The sequence below is a fragment of the Pistacia vera genome, unplaced genomic scaffold (assembly GCF_008641045.1).
Source record: "Pistacia vera cultivar Batoury unplaced genomic scaffold, PisVer_v2 Contig320, whole genome shotgun sequence".
Lineage (NCBI taxonomy): Eukaryota > Viridiplantae > Streptophyta > Magnoliopsida > Sapindales > Anacardiaceae > Pistacia > Pistacia vera.
This window is the reverse complement of record NW_022196136.1, coordinates 1,705,163-1,724,107: the sequence shown is the minus strand read 5'-3', so window position 1 is coordinate 1,724,107 and position 18,945 is coordinate 1,705,163. Positions and strand designations below refer to the sequence as shown.

The 18,945-nt window shown below is 33.7% G+C and overlaps 3 protein-coding genes across 5 annotated transcripts; 2 read left to right on the top strand and 1 right to left on the bottom strand.

Annotated features, from left to right (window-relative positions):
- The first annotated feature begins 5,013 nt into the window (after window positions 1-5,013).
- On the top strand, window positions 5,014-6,546 carry LOC116137159 (vascular-related unknown protein 1). 3 transcript variants are annotated; one of them, XR_004129116.1, is made up of 4 exons: window positions 5,014-5,594; window positions 5,708-5,766; window positions 5,906-6,018; window positions 6,409-6,546. XR_004129116.1 is itself a non-coding variant. In XM_031422845.1 (4 exons), the coding sequence occupies exons 1-4, from the start codon at window positions 5,256-5,258 to the stop codon at window positions 6,479-6,481; spliced, it is 597 nt and encodes a 198-aa protein (XP_031278705.1). In that variant the 5' UTR covers window positions 5,014-5,255; the 3' UTR covers window positions 6,482-6,546. The 3 variants fall into 3 exon arrangements, 2 of the variants coding, with proteins under 2 accessions (XP_031278705.1, XP_031278706.1); XM_031422845.1 differs by having other exon boundaries at window positions 5,708-5,779; XM_031422846.1 differs by lacking the exon at window positions 6,409-6,546 and having other exon boundaries at window positions 5,906-6,386.
- A 5,752-nt stretch (window positions 6,547-12,298) lies between these two features.
- LOC116137084 (late embryogenesis abundant protein At1g64065-like) lies at window positions 12,299-12,859 on the bottom strand. Its single transcript, XM_031422773.1, has one exon. The coding sequence runs from the start codon at window positions 12,857-12,859 to the stop codon at window positions 12,299-12,301; it is 561 nt and encodes a 186-aa protein (XP_031278633.1).
- Window positions 12,860-14,342: 1,483 nt separating this feature from the next.
- Window positions 14,343-18,772, top strand: LOC116137106 (syntaxin-132-like). The gene is made up of 13 exons (XM_031422796.1): window positions 14,343-14,479; window positions 15,006-15,119; window positions 15,245-15,301; window positions 16,193-16,241; window positions 16,540-16,628; window positions 16,728-16,801; window positions 16,887-16,929; window positions 17,007-17,067; window positions 17,216-17,241; window positions 17,328-17,405; window positions 18,044-18,124; window positions 18,195-18,260; window positions 18,359-18,772. The coding sequence occupies exons 1-13, from the start codon at window positions 14,462-14,464 to the stop codon at window positions 18,527-18,529; spliced, it is 927 nt and encodes a 308-aa protein (XP_031278656.1). The 5' UTR covers window positions 14,343-14,461; the 3' UTR covers window positions 18,530-18,772.
- Window positions 18,773-18,945: the final 173 nt, after the last annotated feature.

The window sequence follows — 18,945 nt, the reverse complement described above, 5'->3', positions numbered from 1 at the left end:
AAACGCCCTGGTGCTCCCACGTGTCCGCTAACCTACTCCAAATCGCTTGAAATCGGCTTGGAAAATGGGTAATGGGACGTAAAATCAGATTAGGTCACGACAATCACACCAACCCATGGATTTAATAATGATTACACGCTTCAGCTTAATATAAAATGAAGAAGACCCCTTCATTAAAGGGGATTCGACAATTTTACATAAAAAACTCTCTCTCTCTCTCTTGTAAACAACGCATTTTACTTTTTCTAAATCTCTTGTAAGTCAGTCCGCTATTGCGACCTGGCCCACACTATCAATATCAATACAAATCAGTGGACGTAGGATTTGCTACCTTAACATCCGAACTACTTTAAAAGCTCTCTTAGCATTTATTTCGTCTTGATAATCCATATTCACGTGCGTTCCTTGTCCAATCAACGTTGCGCACGTGTCGATTGATTGGTGCCTAAATCACGCATCAACACCCATAATAAAATATATAAATAATTAGTAATGAACAGGAAAAAAAAATTCCATTCCATCCTTATAATTTGTATCGACTATTGGTCCTTTATTCATTGCACAGATGTGACCTTAATTACATGATTATTGCTTAAAATCAAATCTAATTTATTCATATTGATCAAATAAATAAAATTTGAAAAATTAATCGGGGTTGTTTTATTCGTTTCTGAAAGAGACTATTATCTTTGTTTTGTAATGACGCCGTTGTACAAGTCTGGTTTAAATTGGTTGGAATGAATTAAAAGATTAAAAGTCAATTAATATTGGTTGAATTAAATGCTAGCTGTACAACTGGAGACAAGATTTCTGTTTATCGTATTCACTAAACGACGTTTGCTGCCACGGTCTGGAATCCGGATTGATTTAAACTGAGCCCAAGTCTTCTGATTATGCAGCAGTCTCCCATTTTGGGCTCAGTTCCAAACTCAAGGTTAATAAATGGGCCTCAAGTGGACTATTTCCAGGTTATTTATATTTTTCCCAAAATAGTTTTATTGGAAAATTTTATATTTTGAATGAAACCTTGTAGAATTATATTTTGAACGAAACTTTGCAGAATTATCATTCTTTAAAATTTATATTTCCTTAAATAGGTTTATATTCAATCCAGCGGTCTATATTAATTTATATTTTTGGCTATTTGGCTAGATTATCACACCAAGAAATTTGATCATCATGAATTTGACATTTAAATAAAACAACAAAATGAAATGTATTGGAACAATTCAAGAGGTTGGTCTGGTGGTCAAGGAGGTATATTCTCTTCCTTGACTTCTTAGGTTCAAATCTTGAGGTCATTTATCTCAATGCATAATTGTATTTTACCATAAAAAAGAATGTATTGCAACAATATTTTGGAGAAATTATTTAGTTTGCAGGTTGAATGCACTTTTAAATTTAACAATGTCGACAACTTGTCTACTGATTTGAAAGGCAAAGGTGGAACCATATGATTTGAAAGGCAAAGTTGAAACAATAAGAGTTTGAACCGAGGTTCGTTAAACTATGTGTAAACTAATCCTGAATACCCAGTTAACAAAAAAAAAAAAAAAAAAAAAAGTATTGAAACAGTATTTTGGAGAATTTATTTAGTTTAAGGTTGAATGCACTTTTAAATTTAACAATGACTGACAACTTGTCCGGTTGATTTGAAAGGCAAAGGTGGTACTATATGATTTGAAAGGCAAAGGTGGAACCACAAGAGTTCGAAAAATCTTTATGGAAATTTTTTGTTTTTGTACACAGTTCTATAGCTTCAACTTATGAGCAATTTATGGGCAGTTGGTCTAGTTCTTTAATCCTTAATAAGGTTTATGAAATAGGATAAGTCCTACGGTCCGTGACCAACAATATTAACAACTGTTTTTGTGATTCAAACCTGAGATAAGAGGGAGAGAAAACCCTTGACTCTAATCCTTTTAACACTCAGTCATCCCATTATTGGCTAACTTATGATATATCTTTCTTCTACTGTTAAAAAATTATGGCAATGTCAGTGATATTCACAGGAAAAGATATTAAATAATATAGACCGCTGGATTGAATATAAAGATATGGTGAACGCTCTTGTTTTGTAAGTTTAATGAGATTGCTTTGCTTTATTATTTTTATTTTATTTTTGAGGCATTGTAAGGTACAGACACATTCTCTGTCTGGAACAGGTGTGGCTGCCTTACTGATTACACCTCCATGATTGATTATAAAACTATTCACAGTTCACTAATTCATTGTCTTTGAATGTTGAAATGACATCGGTTCACGGATAAGTGATTGCTTCTGATTTCTGAAAGCTGAGTCTTACAATGTTTCATGAGCTGATAAGGGACCTCGTGGTTTTAGTTGTCTACTTCTAGCTTCTGAATATGAATGATATTCATGCTGGTCCAATACTAAACTTTTAGATACTGGACCATCTATCCCTCACTTTCATGCATCTCCTCCATGGATTGTTTTTACCCCCAACTAATGGAGGTGAAATATAATTACAACTCTCAGAAAGTAGGGTCATATATACAAGCTGTATCAAAGCAGGATAATGACTTGCATGCATGATGTGCACGAAATACATGAATAATGGTAATAGCTTTAATGTTGATGTATCCTGAACCAGCTGATTTAGCCGACGAAAATTGGGCCTCATATGTCTCACATTTAAAGAAACACAAGAGTTAGAACCAGGACTTTGGAGAAAATGGTGAGTGACCAATAGTTATGCTCAAAACACAGAGGTTTAGCAGAGTTATAAAAAGTGTTTAATTGCAAGGACTAAGAGGAGGGTGAAAGCTATTTGGGAGGTATGAGATAAGAGATGTAAATTTATGTGATTAGTTTGTAACATATGTGGCTGTTCTGAGCAAGTAATGGCCATTGATTGAAGGACAACCAAGAGTTGGCAGTAGCTTTAGGCTTCTGTGCACAGCACACATGTTTCTGCCAAGAAATACTTTTGCATTATTGTATCATGATTTAAGACACACAAAGAATCCTGCGTTGGGACCTTTATCTGCAGAGTGATGAATATTGCATTATTAATCTTTTCATCACAAGCCAGAGAAATCAAACATGTGTTAATAATCATAAAATCCTCAGTAAACATAACTGCAGTGAACTTTCAGTTCTGAATAAATCAAGTTAATTTCCAGAAGGAGAATCTCACCTGGTGTTGCAGGCAGATCCATGGGAGAAAAATGATACAAGCTAGTCATAATTTATAATCAATGGCTGCAAACTTTCAGTTATTCTATCCATGATACAACCTAATTAGTCAAGACTTGGTTGGTGTCAAATTGATAATGTTTCACACGCTGCAGGTGTAGATTGACATTGTATGATTTGAAGACTTTTTTATTCAACATGCATTGATGTTCATTAATTTTGTTATTGATATGAATATGATATGCTACCACGTGATCTGACATCCTTTGGCCAAAAATTAATATTGGCTCATTGAATTTCCCAATATTAATTTTTGGCCAGACTAGGTAAAGCAAATTGGCCTTGGATTTAGACTGACAAATTCATGACATTAGTACGGATTTGGTTTTAAAAAGCTCATAAATTAAAATCACAACTGAGCCTCATCAATTATTCAATTTGACAATAACCCACCAGTTTAACATTATCTTTGAAAAACTTTTGGTTAAAAAGACTATACCAGTTTGAAAGTGTGTAGACGTAAAAATCTACATGTACGGAAAGGGGGTCTGATCCCATGAGGTTGAGGCCACTAGCGATCCTCTGCACCTGCACACGTAGAGAAACACACGCGTGAAGCGAACGGAAAACACCGGGGTGGTGTTTGCCGTAGGTACTTCGACGCTCCAGTCAGCAAGGCTGAGAGAGGCTAATATAGTGAGGGTTAGGGAGTACAGGTTACCAGAAGTCTAGTCGGGTACTGTGACTACGGCGGTGATGTGGAGCTCTCAAGTCAGAGCTTTCAATGTGAAGGTGTAATGTCATCTCCCCTTTGTGAGAGGGTTGGCCTCTGCTTATATAGTGGTCGTCTGGTCTCTCAATCCTGGTAGAAGTAGGAGTCCTAGTATGACTCTGATGCAAACCCTAGAAGAATTAGGGCCGTGGTAAGCTATCTTACCAGTTTCGATGGAAAGTGATTCTGTTAGGAGAGTAACTCCGAGTAGGAAGTGGTCAGGAATAGGAAGGTGACCTTGAATGGGATTGATCAGGAGTAGGAAAGGATTCTGAGGGGGTTGTGGTCTGGATTCGCCCATGGACCTAGGAATGGACCGGGATTAGGAGGCTCGTGCCCACGTGGTTTGGGCTGGCTATATTTGTACGAATGAGCCTATCGGGATTGGCTTGGCTTCTTCTTCAGTGTCGAGTCCGTTTTCTTATTCGGGCCAAGGACGATTTTTGGCCCTAACAACGTGGTTGGTGGGTTTTTACAAATGACCAACTAGCCAAAGCTCTGGTTTTTCCATTCCCAGTTTTTTTGTTTGCCTACAAGAAAGAAGTGTTCCTATTTATTCATCTCGTCAGTATTGATGCAGCCATTAGACGTCACATAAGCTAAAATCTCCTTACATTGTTGTGATTTCAGGATTATTGCTAATTTCTTTATTGATCTAAAAATAATTGGAAAACTGGACCTCCTGCTTTATATACTGTACCAAAGCTGACGCTCAATTTTTAAGGTAGACTTAGCTAGCGTGGTACTGGTGACAAATATGTGGTTGAGAGAGCAAGCCCATCCCCATTGTCAACTTGGGCTGCAAATATTATATCATGTACAGTTGAAGAGTACTATTAGGTAGCCCCTCTATAACCTGACGTTGAATCAGTTCAGGCTGAGTCTGTAAGGTTTGCTGAAGTAGTCCAAAGCTTTTAGTTTTTGGTTTCAATAGACTCATTAATTGTATTTGGTTGAAAGGTAAGTACTAACAAAGAAAATGGCTGCCAAAGCTAGTGGAAAGCTTATTTGAACCACAAAGGTCAACCCCCTTCACCTTTTATCATTTGTTTTCTTCTTGCACGTTCTCTCCCCTCTCTCTCTCACCCTTCTTGGTTATCTTTGCAACTGCTGATTTTAACTCCCTCAACTTCCCTGGCCCACTTGGCCACACCAAGATTCTACATTATGGCTTCCCTTTTCTACATTATTTTATCATCTTTTTTTTTTTTTTTTCTGTTATAAATCTCTCTCTGGAAAAAGGCTTATCAACTCCCTGGCAAAACAAATCTATTAATTCTCTTTCTTTCTTTCTTTCTTATATATTTCTCTTCTTGTTAGATTGATGGAGGAGGACTCTATCATGAATTCATCTTATACGCAGAAGCCTGTTGCTTCTCAAGAGCCTGAGGAGAGTGGTTGGACTGCTTACTTTGAAGATTTCTCAAACAACAGTCGAGAACATAGTTATTGTTCTACTTTTGATAGCTCTTCTTTGGTTTCTGATGCTGCTTCTGGTGCTGCATGGAAACTATCCCACAAAAATAATCTTGCAGCTTGTTCTTCAATCGGAGGCTCCCCAAAGATTCCCAAGAAGTTAAAGTTTAAGAAATCAAGGACCAAAGAAATCTGTCAAGATGATTCTTTAGAGGATACTGCTAGTTCTCCTGTCAATAGCCCCAAGGTCAGATTGATTTATTAACCATGTCCTTCAATAAATCTTTTTCTTTGTTTTTCTTTCTTTTCAATTTTGAGATTATCTTTTTAGTCTTTCTCAATATTGATCATTATTATTAGGTTGGAGATAGGGAACCGACGGATATGAACCCTCGGAAGACTGATCATCATGATCATATGTATAGTTCTCTGGTATACTTTATCTATATATATAAGTTTTTTCTTGTTAATAAATCAATTTTTATATTTAGGATTTGATTTTGATTGATTTAGGATTGTCAACCTAAGAAATTATATGGAATTCTGATGATTTTGTAGGGGAAGGGAAGTGGCTCAGAAATGCATAGAGAAGAAAGAAGCATGAATTTGAATGAGAAAAATGATTATACAGACTTGAAGAGAAGGGGGCTGTGCTTGGTTCCTTTGTCAATGTTAGTAAAATATCTTGGTTAATTTCCTCTCTTTCTCTCCCATGTCTTCCATTAGAAGCAACTTAATTGTCAGACTTGTAGAAAGAAAAGTTTTCTGGCAATCTGTTGGATCATAATTAATGTGTACTGGATGCGTCTTTCTCTTCATTTGTATGCTTAATATCCAGTTTAAATCCTTCTTTCATGTAAATATTTACAAGAGAGGAAAAAAAACTCGAGGTTTGAGCAAAGTATGTAAATATCTATTTATCATTAATATCATAAAATAACAGATGATAAGAGAAGACAATAAAGTATTTTATGAATATTGAACTGAACTACTTTAGGGGATGTTTTGAATAAATTTATGTGAGTGATGATCCTTTTAAGTTAATCTCATTTATTTACAAGGGTAAGCGAGCCTGTACTTGAGATCGTCAATTCTGCTTTTTGTTTGGTGGGTTTTGTGGAGAGAGGAGAGTGAGCGTGGTGGACTTCTTCTTGCAACCTCTGATCTTGGGATCCAGCGAAGTCAGCATTAGAATAATAGCCAATTAGCCAATTAATTAAACTTCGGTTAGCAGGAATTTGTAAGGACTTCTGAGTAAAATATTGAAGTCTTGTTCTTTGGAAAACATTCTTCCTTGAAATTATCATATTACTAACAACCAAAGATACAGACTCATGTCATGATGGTATGATACTCTTGAAACATTACTCGAGGCAGAATGATGTAAACATAAATTTCTGTCGTTTCCCACTACTAGACTTCACAAATTTTGATGCTCCATTCTTCTATCAGTCTTGCATGCACATTTACTGTTCACCAGTATTAGATTTAAAATTCACCATGAAAGATGTATCAAAGTGAATCAAATTTGATACATATACACCATTGAAAAATTAGGGAAAAAGTGGACTGTAGTAAAAGTGATGGTAAAAGAGTAAAAATATGTTTTATGAACTCCTGAGTTTGAGTTCCCACAAACTCTAATAGGGGTGGTTATTGACGGACTTACCTGATCATTAACTTTAACATCTCGGGAGATTAGCTAAGGCGTGCGCAAACTGGCCGAACACCCCTAGTCACTTGAAAAAAAAAAAACCAAAATTGTTAACTTACAAGTACATGCATGATTTGCATTTTGCAGTAAATATAATGATTATACATAATTCAAAATTCAAAACGCTTCATTAAAACTAGATATGCTAGGAAGTTTCTTCTCAAAAAACAAAGGGGTCTTAGGTGATTGATGTATTTTGACACAAGGACATCAAATAAAGGCAAGGAATTTGATTAGGTTCTAATGCCTTTTCATATATAATAGTTTAAGGTTTTGGAACAAGAATTTAAGATGAATTTGGTAATACAGGTGATACGAAAATTAAAAGAGGCCGATGTGAGAGTCATCCGTAGTTGCCTAAGTTTAGAGATGTATTAATGATTTTGGTTTAATTAAGGCAAGAAAGTGTCTCCCAATATATAAGCAGCTAATAATTAATCAATTAAATCTCTTTTTCTTAACATTCATTCATTGACCCTACAAAAATTAAAATTAGAAGAATAATTGATATATGTAATTGGATATGATAAACTCCTGTAAACATTGATATACATTATTCGGTAGTGGGAATGAGAATAGCAACCAAACCTAAAGAATTTGAAGTTCCTTGTGCCCTCAAAGTAAACATTATAAAATGGCAATGATAAAATGAAAAGTAGATTGATAGGTTTAAATATTAATTCATCTCCAACATCTTGCAGGCCATTCATTTAAATTATTTAGAAAAGGGCTGCAATGGAAGACCCCTCCATGTGCACAAGCAATAAAGGCAGGTGAACACAGAAGGGCACAGAGTTGTTTAAGGACGTTCAGTTAAAATACCACCATTTAATTCTTCTCTGTGGTTGACTCTCTTTTATCTATCGCATTCGTCAAGACTTTTTCTTCAGTCTTCTATTAGATTTTTCACCACATGCATATGATATGATATGACAGTAACCATTATTAATTACATTTGCGGAAAGTTAACTAAAGATTACACCATCATTCATGCTAAATTAGTCTGATTCTTCCAACATCCGGGATTTTTAGTTTATGATGTTTCTGAAAAATATTCACAAATTCATCTTTTCTTGACATGTGTAGTCACAACAAAGAAGGCCGAAAGTTGGTGTTAAATGAAGAACAATTTGGCTTATTAGAGTGAAACTGATGTTTGTCGCAATGCATATTTGAAAAATGTATCTGCCAACTTGATATTGAACACTACTTACTACCTCCGTATTCTTTAATTGAAGATGAGGAAATAACACCAAAAAAATTGAATAATTTATAGTTTCCATTCCCATTCAGTGAGAAAAACCATATTATCAATCCAATGAACCAAGTCTAGTCAACAATCAAAGTCTCCCCAAACTTATTTTGAAAAAAGAAGATGTGTTAACTGATAATCGCCCACCACAAGTCGCAGATATATATTGATTATTTGAAGGTCTTAAACACGAACCCAAAACCTTTGAATTTATATGCAGTTTATTTGCTATAATATTCATCCTTTTCTCTGAATTAAAACTGACAGTCTTCCAGAGAACTACAACACCTATAAGACATCCCTTTTTCACGGAGCAAATACAGTAATTGATCATATAACAGAAAATTAAGGAGGCCCTAAGTAAATTATGTTTGAGAGAGATCTTTTATGATGTTCTGGGGGAGCATCGGGACTATAAAATATATACTTCTCTCTTTCCTGTGCATTTGGGCCACCACAGCAGCTACCTGATTAATTGATTATTTATGCAAAACTTTATTGAGATGACTAACACGTAAAATCAGCATAAGATTTTAATTAATCACGGAATTTAATCTTTTGCACGTAATATTTTCAAGTCGGCATCATATATAGTATAAATTGTGAACAGATCAATGCAGAAATTAAAAGGTATTAAAGATGATATTTCTGTGGGTAGAGCTAATGGGATATTTGCATAATTAAGATGAATAATACAAAGCATATATGGATGGACAAGAAATAAAAGGGAAATTCAAAACGACCATTAATCTGTTGTGAGCCATTTGTTTTAGAGATGAGTGATGAAGTTAGGTGACCAATCAAATAGTTAAACAACCGCTAATGATGTGATTTGGATTTTGGAATGGTAGATCACAAGTCTAATTCTAAACACCGTTTTAAAACAGTAACATCATCTAATTAAGATCAGCCAGGCATCTCTATCATAAGGTCTTCTATTATATCAAACCGGTGTTTGAGAGATGTTTCACAACAAACACTTCTATTTGAATTAACAAAATGTATTATTCATAAGGATGACTAATTTAGGCCTTCTCTATTTTGTTAGCGCTATGATTCTAGACATATCTTTTGTTTTCTTCATTAATTGACCAATAATATCACATCATTCAGCAGCTGCTAATCGAGCGTTTGATTAAAGACTCATATAATAATATCAACAAAGTCGACTTTTTTATAGCGGGGTACTTTACTGCTTAAACAAGACTCAATGGGGGCCATGTCACACTTCAATGTTTCTATGTACAAAAATTTCTCTCAAATAAGAGAAAAGTTAAGAGTAAGTAATTTCAGAATTACGTGTAAATCATAAAGATTAAGATAAAAATGAGCTCTCGATCGGAATCCCCTCATTTAGTTAAGATGGTCAATGTAGACTGTATATACACAGAGAATTGACGAATTTTTTTGGGTAATTTCAAAAGTAAAACCGTACAAATTAGGGTCTGATAAAGAAAATGGTGGCATTCGAAATCACATGCATGTAGGCATTGAATGAAGAAATTTGATAACAAGCATGAAGAAAGGCAGCCAACAGGCTGGCAAAGAATTAGGGTCTGACAAAAGTTTGTATTATTGACCACAAAAATGCATGGCTTCCCTTAAACACTGCCCAAAATAGTTAATGCTTTGATAAATATATGAAAGGGTTGATGATGAACTTGCGTGATTTACGGGCCATCGCAGTCTTTGATCAAAAAAATAAATATTTATATCATGGCCCACAAAAGAAGGTTAATTTGATCATTAATTGGCAACCATGTGCAATTTGTTGAACCTCAAATTTGTGTATTGACTTTAACCAAACAAAATAGCCCGTGAAAAGAGAAGATTAATGATGCCTCGTGAGGAAAGTTGGACACTTTTTGCCTTAAATAAGTTAATTTCTGAATCTATTAATCTTTGCTTGCAAACATTGTATTGCATAAGAATCTTTATGCGTATATTTGCCGGCCTCCAACAACCTCCACATTAAACAAAAAACATTTCTTTTGATTAAACGGAGCATCAAATCTTATACCCAAATCCCCTATCTTTGTATTATATTATTTCTGTATTTGTATATTAATGTTAAGCTACCCCAACATATTCTCTACATTCGATCATTTATCACGCTTCAATTCTACGTATGTTCATAGAATTATATATACCTGTGTTCTTCATCTCATAAAACTATGGGAATTTAATTTAATTAGATACATGTTTATATTTGGTTCCTAATTGACCGACTTTGATAAACAATTATGTTATAATTTTAATCCTTTGTTTCTAAATGGAATCAGTTTACAAACAAAATGTGATCTAATTTAAAACAGTCAATTGTTCAGGCATGTAAATGGGCATTATATTATTTTTATGAACACGACTACTATATATATATATTCAGAATAAATGTCCGCATACAATGTGGATACTCCTCTTTCCTCCTAATATGTAATTATTAATAAATTATATATTTATATATGAACTTAAATAACAGTAGGAAGATGATCCGTCATCCATCTATTGCTTTGCAAGCCAGTTTATGCGCACCTCATTAATTAATCCTCCGGAACTTTGGAACTAGTAGTCGAGTAACAGTTTCAGTGACCACCTCTATTAGTAATCAAAAAGAGATTTGAACTCATGACCTCTTGAGTAATACATCCAAGAAGCCGGAAGTTCCTATCGAATCACTCGGCCACCCAGGAGTTGGTTGATATATATACATATATTGCTTGACTAATTAATTAATTAATTTACCTACAACTTCTTCTTAGTTATAAAATTTAACCCTGAGATATAAATACTGTATAAACTGTTGTTAAAGATACGTTTAACACAATTTCTATAAAAATTATTTATATTAAAAATAATTAGCAATCCTTCTTAAATACTTTAGAAAAAGTGTTAAAGTATTTTTCTAATAAAAATTGAATACGTACTTTTATTTATGTTTTTAAGTCAAACATTAAAAAAAATTCATATAAAAAAGGGGGCGTTTTGGTTATATAAAACTTGTATATCACCAAAAAATGAATCAGTTGCAAACACAGTATAAATGTCGTTTGTCCCTGACCCTGAGCGTAACATCCAACCAATTCTATTCATGAAAAACGTCCCATTAATTAAGCACATAATTTAATAAATATGTTGTCTTTTGATCAGGACCAATATTAATAAAGGCTGTCTCTTCAATCGTTCATGAAATAATTTCCATGGACCATGGTTGGAAAACTCCCACTATAATATCAGATGGATATGTTAATAACTAGCTCCTCACAATCACTTTACATTTATTATCAATTTCAAATGTTTCACTGATGAAAATAATAAGTGGCCCCATATCATAGAATATATACAAATGATCTTCATTGTTTAATTTACTGGGATTTCCAGTTGCTGTGGAACACTTAGTATGATGAGGAATGAATTACGGATTGCTTAAGGGAAAAGTTATTGTTAAATCCAATGATTAAAACGGGTTAACGTTACTCAAATTTTTGTTTCTTGCTTAATATGTATATATATACACAGGCCCACCAAACAAATTTCTGTGTCTCAATTCTCCTGATCATCTCAGGATTCGTGATTATGAGTTATGATTTAATAGCAAGCCCTTTCTCCAGATTTTAAGTATTCCTTTTTCTTTGGTCAGCAATTGTACTATCTGGTTCTTATGTCCTTTATTCTCTAATTTGGTCCGTCTGTTGCTTCTGATTACTAATTTGTCAGTTATCAATCAATAACCAATTCCATTTTATCATAAAGAAACTACCATTATTGTATTTAAACTCTTTTGGCTTCACTGGTAATTTCAAGCTCTCAATTTTACTTCTCTAAAAATATCTCAAATGGATTCCAACTTTTCTTTTTACTCTCTTTCTGGTTTTTCAACTGTAAGTACATGATCAAGATCAACGAGTGAAGACTGAAAAAATCTAAATATGCGACTGACCATTTAAATATTAATCCTAATCTGTTTAGATACATCTCAATGTCTGGATTATAACTTGATTTTGGACCTGCATTTAGATTCCAGACTCTGGGTGTCGATCCAAATAGTGATGCTACAGATACTAACAGTCCTTGCATGCAGCTTGAAGATCTTAAACACTTTCACTTGCCCATGCAACGTGGCTGTTGAGGTCATATTCAAGCTTCCAGCTTCAACATCATTCCAAAAGTTAGGATTTGTTATTAACTTTTCCGCCTCAATAACTGCAGAAGTAGTTATATTAATCTTGCCTCGCGCAGGCACTAATTCCTCTTCAAGTGGAACTTCAGCTACAATATCTCCACGGTAGTTGATATAAGCTGTGGAGTTCTGGAACTTGAAGCTTCCATAGTTACGATTGTCAATGGTGACCATCATGTCTATTGTAACATTTAGTGAAGAGAATGAAATATTTCTCAGACCTACTGGGTTTGCAGTGATGTCAGGATCCTTAGGCTTGAAGATGGTAAGTGACAATGTTGTGATAACAATCACTAGTATAGCTATGAAAATTGCTGTCACGATACCGCATATTTTGAGACCTTTTCGGGAAGTTTTGGCATTGGCCATACTTTCACACGACATCAGCTGATTAATTATCACTATGAAGATTAATTGCTGTTTGGGATTAGCTGTGCAAGAGTTGTATTTAAACAAGATCAACAGTTGTATCATTCTATATTTCATTTTAATAGTCTAGGGAGTTGAATACAAAATTATAGCGATGCTTTTGTGTGGCCTAAGGTTCAACAACGGCTTTTGAATTAGCCTGCTGTATAAGCAGACAATGCATATGGCTACAAAATTCCATTCATACCCAATATATGTAATCAATTAATTTGTCCTCCATTTCGGCATGTGCATGCAGTAATTTGAAATATTTGTTTATACATCAGGAACATTTTTCAATTTCATTCTTTAAAGTTGTGATATATCTGATCATACTTAAAGAATATATATTTAAAAATATAATGAAAATTAATTTTAGGGTAATAAATTGATAATTAATTTAGAAGATTTACCGTACAACATAAATATCATGCTAGTGAATTATTGTTTAAGTAAATATTCATATAAAACATCATCATTTTTATTAATTGTTTAAGTAATTTACCCATTAATATTATTATTATTGATTGATTGTGATCGTTGAGTGGGCTTCATATAAAAAGCTATATAAACAAATTGCCCATTGGGCCTGCAGTTGTCTTTATAACTACTTGGTCTAACCATAGGTCCATCTTTCAATCTCAAATCAACAGAATATATCAATAATTTTTTTTTTTTTAAAACATACAAAATAATTCAGTGAATTATTTACATAATAATAATATGTTTGAAGGGTTTTAATTAGACATAATAATTCATGTGAACAATTATTCAATAAATTCAGTAAAAGTATTAAATGGGAGCAAGACGTAATATAATAAAATAAATAAAAAAGCATGTAATTGTAAATCCAGGTTATTTAGTCTTAATCCAAACAAACATTATTTCAATTAATTTTAGAATGAATAAGCTTCAATCAACTTCTTGAAGTAATCTTATCATAACATTTGGTTTGAGAAATAGTAAAAATAATAATAAAACTCATATATAAATATTAAAATTCATTTATACATCCTCCATTGTTCACAATCTACATGAAATCTCCTATATCGTGAAGATCTCTTGTTTTCTAATGTAAAATCTAAAAAAAAAAAAAAATCAATTAATTTTATTGGTAATATTAGATTAATATAATCATATTATTAATTATCCAAATATAATATAAAACCTTTTAACTTCAATGTAAAAAATATTTAACAGAAATTTCAGGTGCACATAATTATTATTTGGAGTAAACACAACTTTCTTTTTAACATGCAACCACATGACGCGACATGCTTTTGACAAAGAATAAAAGATCAATCTCATCCAGTTTTGACAAGTTCATGAAACATGGATATAAAATAATGATAAAAAGAACAAAACATTAACTGTTGATTATTACAAGAAACATGTTTTTGTGTAACGTCTTTGTTAATAACTTAATATAATTTGATTAATACAATTAATTAAAACGCCGGCCAAACATAGTAAAGTAAACAACTATTAACATTAACATTTAATAACACAAACCTCCATTTAGGACTTACTGGCGTCTTTCTCTTTTTCATTGCTTTGACCAACATGAACGACTTGCTTACGGTAATTTTCTTTGCTTTTCTTTTCTGGGTATTCTTGATTTTTAGTTGTAAATTGTGGCCTGTGTATCAGTCCTGATTTTGAAACTGTAATTTAATTCCTTTTTTTTCGCTTTGTTTCAGTTTGTTTTTTTACTTCGGTTTGATGGTGAATTGTTTGCTTAATTTGAATTTTGGGGTCGGGAACTGATATGATGATGCTTACTTAAAGTAATTGTTTGATGCTTCTCGTGTGTTTGTGATATTTCTTCTTACGCTTTTGTTTGTTGCTGAGGAAACAGAGAAAAAAGAATAGCAATTAGCGTTTGTTTTGGTTTCTTAAAGATTGAAAATACATCCAAATAGTGACCAACAGTTTTTGTGGTATGCTTTGTTGCCTGGAGATATTTCAGTTTCTTTTCTTACAACTTTTCTGAGGATCTCAACAAGGCCTACTGTAACATAGCTATGAAGTCTTTAGATTGAATACTTGGACTTAGGAGTTCTTTTGATTTTCTAACAGAATTTTGTATAATTTTGCCATGTATTAGGACTCGTTTGTTGGCGATGCCAAAGGCCAGCCTTCCAGAGATAATGATATCGAAATGGGAATGCAAGTTCCGAGGAGTAATTCTGATATGGGAATGGAGGCTTTCAATAAGCAGGTGCATCGTAGTCATGTTTTTCGTCACTTGAAGATTTCTATCTTTGGCAACTTGCCTTTTTTTTTTTTTTTTGGGTTTTCTTTTCTCTAATTATGTTTTTTCTGGTTCTGCTGTTTGTAATTTAGATGCAAGAGGTTGAAAAACAGGTTGACAAGCTCTCTGGCCTGCTTAAGAAACTGAAGGTGTGTATGATGCTTATCCAAGTCTTTGTTTATAGTTTGCAGTGAGACAGCTATTAGTGATATTTTGTAAAAAAATGTATCACAGATGTAGGACAATTTTGGCTTAGATGGTAGTGCTTATAATATAGCTTTAAGGAAAACCTTTTAGCTTCCATGTTATCCCATCAACTCCTTGTTTCGAGAAAATATGTCTACAACATATGATTTATCATGCTCTACATGATTTAACTTCTTTATCTTTAATGATCCTATATGTTACTTGGCCTGGAATATTTTAGCTAAAAGAAGAATTGAACCTGACAAGAATTATTGGGGTGATATTTTGTTAATTTCTTCAAGTTTCTGTTCAGCTGCCTGATGTCCAATAGTTAAAAACGAAGAGGGAAGAATAAATGTTTGAAACAGTTACTGATAACTGAATTGAAACTCTAAATGATCCTCTAGTCATTAAGTATTTAACTAGATTAGAAATGATAACATGTTGTGTTGTGTAAGGATGGACTTGTGTACTCTTAGCGCTCATCCACCGAGCAGATGAGATATCTGGTTTCTGGTCCAGATGTTTCAGGCTCTGACTGGTTCTAGGTTTAAAATAGGTTCTTCCTACATATTGAAGATTTCGTATTGTAATGTTTTATAATCATCATTCTATTTTATTAATGCTGTATCTGAGCGGCTATCTTATTGGCTTAGCTGATAAAGAAACCAAGTTTAAAAGGTACGCGTCTGCTATTCTGATACTAAAACTCAAAATTCCTCCTCACTGGACCATTGCACAGAGTAGACCACTGTGATACAGAATTTTATTGCTGCCTTAATCTCATGTCAAGAAACTTTATAGATGATTGGCATAATTTACTTTTAACATTTTTAGGTATTAACTTTTCACAGGATGCAAATGAGGAGTCAAAGTCCGTAACAAAAGCATCTGCAATGAAAGGTAGTTAATTATATACTTATATGTTTTATCACACACAAACGGAATTTCCTTGTTGTGTTCCATTATAGATTCACCATGAGTAAGTTGCAAGCCTCATTGTGCACCATAACTAGTTGCTAGGTGATTGATGGTGTTGGTTTAGTGTTTGTCTAGTTATACATATGAAATGAGATTTAAAGCCTTGGCCATAAACTAATCCGAGAGATGTTTTGCGTATATATAGGTAACTCTCTCTGAGCTTGCTATTCACATCTAATGTTCCTTTTTGCTTTCTCTTTTGTATCAAATCTAATTACAGCTATCAAGAAGCGAATGGAGAAAGATATCGATGAAGTGGGAAAGATTGCACGAAATGTCAAAGCAAAACTAGAAGCAATAAACAGAGAGGTAATACTCCATTCATTGTTTCCTTAACTACCATCACGTCTCCTGCCAATAGCTAGGTTTTTAAAGTTTATATGCTAATTCCTTGATGTTCATCATCAGAACTTGGCTAATCGGCAGAAACCTGGGTGTGAAAAGGGAACAAGTGTTGACAGATCGAGGATGAATGTCACAAAGTGCGTCATGGAGTAACTTTTATATACTGCTTAGGTCTTATTGACAGTAGCAAATTGATGGTAAAATTATCTGTTTGAATTGCAGTGCCTTGACCAAGAAGTTCAAGGAAATACTGACAGAGTTTCAGGTAGATCTAAATATTACACTATTCCTTGTCTGTACTGAGTTTCTTCCTTGTCTTCTCATTGTGCTATAATGTTTTAGACACTAAGACAAAGGATCCAAGACGAGTATCGTGAGGTTGTGGAGAGAAGGGTCATTACAGGTTTGAATACTTGGCTTACAAAATAAAAGTAGAAATGTTTATCAATTTCTAAGTACAAATATATATATTGGCATTATGGTAATTTATCTTTTCTAAATGAAGGAATTTATATTCATTGCACTTGTATTTGATATTTATGATTGAACAGTGACGGGATCCAGACCAGACGAAGAGGTCAGCCTCAATCCTAGAATTATAATTTCAGCTCTAATGGTTATGGATGTTATCATAACTGGCAAAAGGTTTAATTTCTGTTTTAGACAATTGACAACCTGATCGAAACTGGAAATAGTGAGCAAATCTTCCAGAAGGCAATTCAAGAGCAAGGACGAGGACAGGTATACCCCTTTTAATATTTTAATTAAATGTTCTCTGGAAATTTTTTGAATCCTGCAAATTGTAGCTCAAGAATGGTGCAATTTTGATCTGTGACAGAATTCTAATGTTCACTGGTATTTGCTTGTATCCTAAGTTGTGGCCTTAGAATTTAAATGCAAGAGTTTCTTAATTGGTTAATTATTCTTGTTCTTTTTCTTTTGAAATGGATACAGCTTAACTAAAATTACTGGTATCGGATCAATTAAATTAAATATTTCAAAATATGATTTTCATCCATGTTACTGGAAGAAGGTTGATGGTTATTGATGATTGAAGCATTTGGTAGGAGTGACATTGAATTTTGAAGTGTGGTACAGCATCAAATTTGAATATCAGGTCATACAAGCAAAATGAATAGAAGCAAGAATGTAGTAAAGTTCTGAAAATGTCTGTTTGGACAAGCAGATATCTTTTTTCTCCTGAGTGGCATCAAATGAGATGATGGTTTCTCATCTTCACAATAGAAACATCCTACAAACTCAAAGTTCATCAATCGTGCACAGCTCCCAACTTTGTGCCTCTGCTTCATTTTGGTCAGGAATGCACAATCTTCTATAGGGACCCTTTCTTTACTAATATGTCCTGAACGTGGTTGCAGGTTCTGAATACATTGGAAGAAATCCAGGAGAGACATGATGCTGTCAAGGAAATTGAGAAAAAGCTTCTTGATTTGCAGCAGGTACTTCTGCACCTGGACTAAACCTTGACTATCCTATCAACTTGTCTAGTCTGATCATGTTATTTTCCAGGTTTACCTTGATATGGCGGTATTAGTTGAGGCTCAAGGAGAGATTTTAGACAACATTGAAAGCCAGGTTCGATTTTACTGTCAGATCCTTTTTGGTGGCTATGCATGTGTGTGCATCTGTTTGCATTGTGCTTGGTTGCTTGTGTTAACAGAAATCTGGTTCAGGTTGCAAATGCAGTCAGTAGCGTCCAATCAGGGACAAGTGCACTTCAAAATGCAAAGAGACTCCAGAAGAATTCCCGAAAATGGATGTGCATTGCCATTCTAATTCTCCTGATTATAGTAGCTGTTATAGTTGTTGGTGTCCTGAAACCATGGAAGAGTGGCAATGCTTGAATGCCCCTTCTGTTGCTTGACTATATGATACTAGTAATTAGTTGGGAAGTGTTTGTCTTACTAGTGTGCCAAAACCTCTTCGATGTGGTTTTCTTTCTTTGCTTTTTCTTTTTAATTTTTTTTTTTATATTTTCGTTTTTTGGGGTAAGATTTGGTTTCTTGGTGGTGGTGTGGTTTAATTTAGGGTTTTGGAACACTTATATTTCCCTCAATGAAAAATTTCTGCCGAAGCTTTTTATTTGATTTGCTAAACTCGTAGATATTAGATACTGCAATTTTAGCTGCCCTTATGTCCTTTGCATTTGCCTAGAAAAAAAAAAAAGAGAGAAAAGTAAGACTAAATAAAATAGAACTAAAATGAAGTTGAATTCTTCATGGGAATTCAAATTCATTTTTGTTCTCCCTTTTTTGTTGTT